At 41.9% G+C, this 8173-nt stretch overlaps 1 protein-coding gene across 1 annotated transcript in view; it reads left to right on the plus strand.

Annotated features, from left to right (window-relative positions):
• Nucleotides 1–737: 737 nt before the first annotated feature.
• The window catches only part of LOC103516857 (gonadotropin-releasing hormone receptor-like), a gene marked incomplete at both ends in the record, with an annotated part of 39279 nt that continues 31843 nt past the window's right edge, over nucleotides 738–8173 (plus strand). The window contains 2 exon segments of the mRNA XM_008481843.2: nucleotides 738–945; nucleotides 2753–2963. Of these exon segments, the coding sequence (XP_008480065.2) occupies nucleotides 738–945; nucleotides 2753–2963 (419 nt within the window).

Consider the following 8173-nt stretch of genomic DNA (forward strand, 5'->3'; position numbering starts at 1 on the left):
AGCAATTTAAAAATTCCTGCGAGCAGTTTTAAAAACTTTGAATAAGATAGAAAGATTTTTTTTCTATTTTTTTTTTTTACAAACATTGTGCTTTTTATTCTTCTTTTATAGACATTCCTTTTTTTTGCAGGCATTGCTTTTTTTCCTCGTTTGTAAAGTTGGAAAAAAAAGTTTTGTATAAAAATATTCTTAATAAGAAAAAATAATGGGATGTTAAAAAAATGTAGGTGCCTACTTATCTACCTATAGATAACATTATTTTACTGGCTGAAAAAAAGTACCAGGGGCCTCCTGAATGTGCAACAAGGGTACATCAGTGATCTTTTTTGAAGTGGTGCATTTTGAAACAACTGCTACATTAGACGCGTGTGGTCTGTGTCGTAGATGGACATGCACAAATAACACTTACTTTTACCCCCGTTGCAAAATTACCAAAAGTCACACCATAGGTACCCATAACTTCAACTTTTATACGAAATACCCAACCACAACAACAACGCCTTCCCGCTTCCCGTAGTATGCCTCTCAACGGGATGGGAATGCTACGACACAGACCACATGCGTCTAATGTAGCATTTGTTTCATTACTACGGAATAAAAACAGCGGTGGAACACTCATTTTTTTTTTCTTTTTTTTCTTAACATCGGGGATTCAGCTCTACTAACGGCGATGCGTTAGAATTTTTGTTTAGAAAACTTAGAACTCACTTCACTCACCAACTCGTTTTCCATTTCAGATCTACATCTTTCATGTGGCTTCGCCGCCCGGCCATCCGAACTTCACCCAGTGTGTGTCCTTCAACTCTTTCGCCTCGGACACTCACGAGCGCTACTACAACTATTTCACCGTGGTCGTCATGTATGTCATTCCGATGTGCATCATCGTCTTCTCCTATTTTAACATCTACGTCGAAGTGTCTAAACGGAAAGGCATCAACTTTTGCGGTGAGTTAGAGCAACTTCTTCGCGTTTTCTTCGTCTTCTTTTTCTTCTTCTTGTCCTTCTCCTCCTCCTCCTCCTTCTCCTCCTTCTTCTTCTTCTCCTTGTTCTTATCCTTCTCCTCCTTCTTCTCCTCCTCCTCCTTCTTCTTCTTCTTCTCCTCCTTGTTCTTGTCCTTCTTCTTCTCCTCCTCCTTCTTCTCCTCCTCCTTCTTCTTCTCCTCCTCCTCCTCCTCCTTATTCTTCTTCTCCTTCTTATTCTTGTCCTTCTCCTCCTCCTCCTCCTCCTCCTCCTTGTTCTTGTTCTTCTTCTCTTCCTCCTTCTTTTTAACACTGTGTTAGACTTAGACCTAAGACCTTGTTTAGACTGCGAGAGTAAAGGGACTTTTCAGTCCTTTGCAGGCAGTATAAACAAGGTATATTCTATTCTATTCTCCTTCTCCTCTTCCTCTTTCTTTTCCTCCTTCTCCTCCTCCCCCTTCTCCTCTACCTCTTTCTTTTCCTCCTCCTCCCCCTTCTCCATTTTCTTACCTTTTCCTCTTGTTTTCCTCTTCCTTCTTCTTTTCCTCCTCCTCCTTCTCCTTCTTAACATTCATGTTAATACCTCTCTTCAAATCTCACTTCTCTCTCTCTCAGAGAGAGAGGAAAGAGAGAAATACCAACCAAATTGCATGGAAGAGAGAGGGAGAGGGAGAGAGAGAGAGAGAGAAATACCAACCAAATTGCATGGAAGAGAGAGGGAGGGAGAGAGAGAGAAATACCAACCAAATTGCATGGAAGAGAGAGGGAGGGAGAGAGAGAGAAATACCAACCAAATTGCATGGAAGAGAGAGGGAGGGAGAGAGAGAGAAATACCAACCAAATTGCATGGAAGAGAGAGGGAGGGAGAGAGAGAGAAATACCAACCAAATTGCATGGAAGAGAGAGGGAGGGAGAGAGAGAGAAATACCAACCAAATTGCATGGAAGAGAGAGAGAGAGAGAGAATTTTGGACTGGACATTATTCCTGCAGGTACCTCGTGCTCTTGCTACAAATAGCAAGCTAGCTAATTCAGATGAAAATCCAAACAAATGAAAAATAGCAAATTCAGATGAAAACCCAAATTAGTTAATAATAATTAATAATTGAATAACAATTTTCACTAGAGAATAAAAAAAAATCACAGAGTTTTGGTGGAATGAAAAATTAATTGGATTTAATTGTACACAAAGCCACCGACTGCCCCCCCCCCAAACCTTCTCATAAAAAAAAAAGTTGGGTGAGGTCCAATTTTTTATTTCAATTATTATTATTTTAACGCACTAATAATTTATCAATTTTAGCCTTTCCACGTATGGGGAAATCATTATTTTTTTCTTTGCTTAGATTTGTGTTCCTGTAATAAATAAATAATTGATATTACGGCTAACGGCCAATTTTCTTCTTCCTGCTTTTACTATCAGAAAATTTTTGTTTTCCTTTGGCAACATTTATGGACAAAAGGTACTTGAGATTTTTTTTTGAAAGGGGTTTGATAGAGGGAACTGGTAACTGCTAAGATCTTATCGTCCCGAAAGAGAAGAGAGAAGGAAGACAGGATAGGAGAAATCCAGTCTTTCCGAGAACGAACCTTATCCCTCCAGGATAAAATCCTCACCGGGCGAGAATTGAGCCTGCAGCCTAGCAATTACAGGGCAGACACGCTACCAACCAAGCTAACTAGGCTGGGAAATGATGGTCAAATTTTAGTGCCAGATTGCCAGAAAACCAGGGCCCTTTTTTTTTTTTTTTTTTGTTATATTAATATTATGTACGTATGTTGCCATTTTTCCAGGAACAAATAGAGCGCTACGTGGCAACATCATAGACAATAGCAATGTCAAGTTGGCAACCGTGTTAGACTCGACTCCAGGCGGCACAATTCGACTTCGGATGAACGATGTGTCGAATATTAACAAGACCCGGATTCGAACCCTCAAAATGACGGTCATCATCGTGCTAACCTTCTTCTGGTGCTGGACGCCCTATGTCATTATGACGGTATGGTAAGTACTCTTTTGTCTGTGCCGTAGCATGTCCATCCCGCACTCCCATAGTCCGACTGTGGAAAAAATTGCAATCTTAAACAAAGCAATAAAGTAGTAAATTTTTAACTTCAAAGTTTTTGAACGAAGTTCGTTCCACCTTTACGCCAAATCTTTGAAAAAGCTCAAAAAGAGTTCGCAATGTTCAGGCCTTTAGATTTCAGCCAAAGTCGCTCGGACTTCGGAACATCGGAACAGAGATTTGATAAATTCTGTAGATCAAAAATTTAATATCCTTGGGCCCTGTTTCCAGAAAGTACCGTTCAGCCGTTATTCCAACTTCGGAACAGAGATTTGATAAATTCTGTAGATCAAAAATTTAATATCCTTGGGCCCTGTTTCCAGAAAGTACCGTTCAGCCGTTATTCCGAGATTTGATAAATTCTGAAGATCAAAAATTCAATATCCTTGGGCCCTGTTTCCAGAAAGTACCGTTCAGCCGTTATTCCGTAACAAAGATCCTCCATTTAATGTAACATAATAAAATTATAATATGCGAGTATGTATCTATTATAATATTATCTAGGAAGAATCCAAATCAGGGCAAGGTACGCCCCATTTCAATTTGACTGACAGTAAATTTAATATCCAATATCCATACAAGTTTCCAGATACAGAAGCAAATTTATTACAGGATATCTCTAGTAGCGCGGTCAAACTTTCTTGACTTGGCGGGGCGGAGCGCTGCCGCGCTCCTTTTATTATAATATGCGAGTATGTATCTAATATCTCTAGTAGCGCGGTCAAACTTTCTTGACTTGGCGGGGCGGAGCGCTGCCGCGCTCCTTAATGTAATATGATATCTATAATCTATATTATCTACGAAGAATTCACATCAAGGGTACGCCCCATTTCAATTTGACTGACAGTAAATTTAATATCCAATATCCATACAAGTTTCCAGATACAGAAGCAAATTTATTACAGGTTTTATATAAAATACATAAATGAAATCCATCAGGAACAGCAGGATATCTCTTATACAGATTCTGTATATCCAGCAATATGTAGAAGGATATTCTCGCACACCTAGATCAAAAGGTGAGTATGTCAAAAAATTGAATTTTTCAGAAATCGAAAAAAACCTTTTATTTTCCACATTTCTTGGTCCTTTGTAAAACGAAATAGTTCTACGGGAAGCAAATTCAATCCAAAATCATTATGTCGAAAAAGGAATCACATAATTATCACAGATTCCCTTAAAAATGAGATTTTTTAAGTTAATTAGTTTTTGCTAAACCAAAGCAATCGCCGTTTCGAATTTTAAGCTGAAATACATGAGTTTTGCATGTACAGTGTAAAATTGTTTGAGTTTTGTAGACAAATTGTTAAGAAAACTTTTGATTGATATCAAAATGTGTTATTGAAGTCTGCAAACTTTTAGTTTCATGTCGAGGAGAAGGAGGAAGAGGAGGAGGAGGAGGCAGGAGGAGGAGAAGTAGTAGAAGAAGAAGAGGAGGAGAAGGAGGAAGAGGAGGAGGAGGAGGCAGGAGGAGGAGAAGTAGTAGAAGAAGAAGAGGAGGAGAAGGAGGAAGAGGAGGAGGAGGAGGCAGGAGGAGGAGAAGTAGTAGAAGAAGAAGAGGAGGAGAAGGAGGAAGAGGAGGAGGAGGAGGCAGGAGGAGGAGAAGTAGTAGAAGAAGAAGAGGAGGAGAAGGAGGAAGAGGAGGAGGAGGAGGCAGGAGGAGGAGAAGTAGTAGAAGAAGAAGAGGAGGAGAAGGAGGAAGAGGAGGAGGAGGAGGCAGGAGGAGGAGAAGTAGTAGAAGAAGAAGAGGAGGAGAAGGAGGAAGAGGAGGAGGAGGAGGCAGGAGGAGGAGAAGTAGTAGAAGAAGAAGAGGAGGAGAAGGAGGAAGAGGAGGAGGAGGAGGCAGGAGGAGGAGAAGTAGTAGAAGAAGAAGAGGAGGAGAAGGAGGAAGAGGAGGAGGAGGAGGCAGGAGGAGGAGAAGTAGTAGAAGAAGAAGAGGAGGAGAAGGAGAAGTAGAGAAGGAGAAAGAGAAGTAGAGGAGGAGAAGGAGGAGGAGGAGAAGTAGTAGAAGAAGAAGAAGAAGAAGAAGAAGAAGAAGAAGAAGAAGAAGAAGAAGAAGAAGAAGATGAAGAAAAAAAAAAAAGAGAGAGAGAGAGAGAGAGAGAGAGAGAGAGAGAGAGGAAATGGGGAAGAAAATGGTCACACCTACCCCCCCAAAACCCACCCTAATACACTTGATAGACATTTTTAATTAAAAAAAATCATTTTTTTAACCTTTCATATTACTTTCTATTTTACGATGGTTATGGATCACCCGCAAAGCTTAACAAAAACTTCTGGTCGAGTGTAGGAGCATAGCGTAGGGAGTTTCCACTTTATGGTTATTTATGATTGAATTTCTTCAATCATTCTTGATATTTTCTTCAATAAGTTTTGTCGTATGAGAGAAGGAAAAAAATCTACCTACCCAGCCTCCCACCCACTGTGCCGCCCGGCCTATATTAGACTGCGGATCTAAAGGGACTTTTCAGTCTCATTCTGGCAGTGTAAACTAAGTTTTGTCGTATGAGAGAAAGAAAAAAATCTACCTACCCAGCCTCCCACCCACTGTGCCGCCCGGCCTATATTAGACTGCGGATGTAAAGGGACTTTTCAGTCTCATTCTGGCAGTGTAAACAGATTATATTCGATATTTTTACAGAGAAATCTCCCAATATGGGACCTTTGGGACCGAGAGTGTCCCGTATATCCGGAGAATTTTCTCTATTATGGAGAAATTTTCCCCTATTATTCGGAGAATTTCCCTTACCATGGGGAGAATTTCCTCTATTATGGGAGAATGGGGAGAATTTCCCCACAGGTTAGGTGAAATTAATTATCATGGAGTACAAAGCAGACACCTCTGTGTACTATTGGGATACTCACTCATATTTCACGATTTCCAGATACTCGTTGAGCCGAAATAGTTGGAATATAGCAGGGCCGCCGACGCGCCGACCTAGGGAGGTTTATCAGGTCAATTTGCCCGAGCGCCTATATTCATATAAGCCTAACCTATTCCTTGGGGCAGTTGCCCCTACACCTAATCCTCAGAGTGGGCTTACCCTGATTCCTGACTAAGCTCAAAGATTTGGGCGCATAAGTAGGCGTCCAGAAGGGAGAACCGAAAATCGACCTAGTACCGAACCAAGAAAAAATAAACCGCAGTGTAAATAGATTATATTCGATATTTTTACAGAGAAATCTCCCAATATGGGACCTTTGGGACCGAGAGTGTCCCGTATATTCGGAGAATTTCCTCTATTATGGAGAAATTTTCCCCTATTATTCGGAGAATTTCCCTTACCATGGGGAGAATTTCCTCCATTATGGGAGAATGGGGAGAATTTCCCCACAGGTTAGGTGAAATTAATTATCATGGAGTACAAAGCAGACACCTCTGTGTGTACTATTGGGATACTCACTCATAATTCACGATTTCCAGATACTCGTTGAGCCGAAATAGTTGGAATATAGCAGGGCCGCCGACCTAGGGAGGTTTATCAGGTCAATTTGCCCGAGCGCCTATATTCATATAAGCCTAACCCATTCCTTGGGGCAGTTGCCCCTACACCTAATCCTCGGAGTGGGCTTACCCTGATTCCTAACTAAGCTCAAAGATTTGGGCGCATAAGTAGGCGTCCAGAAGGGAGAACCGAAAATCGACCTAGTACCGAACCAAGAAAAAATAAACCATGCTAATGAATAGGGCCGCCGTCTACAGGGCCGTCCATTTGACCCGGGCCCCTGGCGCCTTAAGACCTGTTCCCACTTGTCGTAAGTTTCACACGATTTTTTCCCGAATGTCCTGTAGGCAATGCAATTTAAGTGAATTCACGATTTCCAGATACTCGTTGAGCCGAAATAGTTGGAATATAGCAGGGCCGCCGACCTAGGGAGGTTTATCAGGTCAATTTGCCCGAGCGCCTATATTCATATAAGCCTAACCCATTCCTTGGGGCAGTTGCCCCTACACCTAATCCTCAGAGTGGGCTTACCCTGATTCCTGACTATAAGCTCAAAGATTTGGGCGCATAAGTAGGCGTCCAGAAGGGAGAACCGAAAATCGACCTAGTACCGAACCAAGAACAAATAAACCATGCTAATGAATAGGGCCGCCGTCTACAGGGCCGCCCATTTGACCCGGGCCCCCTGGCGCCTTAAGACCTGTTCCCACTTGTCGTAAGTTTCACACGATTTTTTCCCGAATGTCCTGTAGGCAATGCAATTTAAGTGAGAGTGTTCCCACTATACGCACGACACGACTTTTTCCGGAACTGGCCTTTAGACAGCTAGACGATAAAATTCAGTAAACTGTAGAACTCAATTGGGAAAAGGCCCCGTCCATGGAGATCCAATGCGGACTAATTTCTGAAGTGGTTGTTCAGACATCTCCACTAACTTGAATACTTTGTATTTATTAATGGGATTATAGGAGTTTTGACATCTCCACTAACTTAAATACATTGTACCTATGGGATTATAGGAGTTTTGACATCTCCACTGATTTCAAGTGGGAACGGGCCTTTAGGCTGAGAACGGCCCTAGAATAAAATAGAGTAATAGTAATTCTCGTCTTACCACGTAGAAGGAGGAGGAGGAGGAGAAGGAGGAGAAGAAGGAGGAAGAGGAGTAGGGGAAGAGGAGGAGAAGGAGTCCTCCCCCTTCTCCTCTACCTCTTTCTTTTCCTCCTCCTCCCCCTTCTCCATTTTCTTACCTTTTCCTCTTGTTTTCCTCTTCCTTCTTCTTTTCCTCCTCCTCCTTCTCCTTCTTAACATTCATGTTAATACCTCTCTTCAAATCTCACTTCTCTCTCTCTCTTGTAGATAGATTACTAGTTTTTCCCTTTTCCAAAACACCAACCAAATTGCATGGAAGAGAGAGGGAGGGAGGGAGATAGGGAGAGAGAGAGAGGGAGAGGGAGAGAGGGAGATAGGGAGAGAGAGAGAGAGAGAGAGAGAGAGAGAGAGAGAGAATAGCATGTTAATACCTCTCTTCAAATCTCACTTCTCTCTCTCTCTCTTGTAGATAGATTACTAGTTTTTCCCTTTTTTAAAATACCAACCAAATTGCGTGGAAGAGAGAGGGAGGGAGGGAGATAGGGAGAGAGAGAGAGAGAGAGAGAGAGAGAGAGAGAGAGAGAGAGAGAGAGAGAGGAGAGAGAGAGAAA

The sequence above is a fragment of the Diaphorina citri genome, unplaced genomic scaffold, assembly GCF_000475195.1.
Source record: "Diaphorina citri unplaced genomic scaffold, Diaci psyllid genome assembly version 1.1 scaffold1682, whole genome shotgun sequence".
Taxonomy (NCBI): Eukaryota; Metazoa; Arthropoda; class Insecta; order Hemiptera; family Psyllidae; genus Diaphorina; species Diaphorina citri.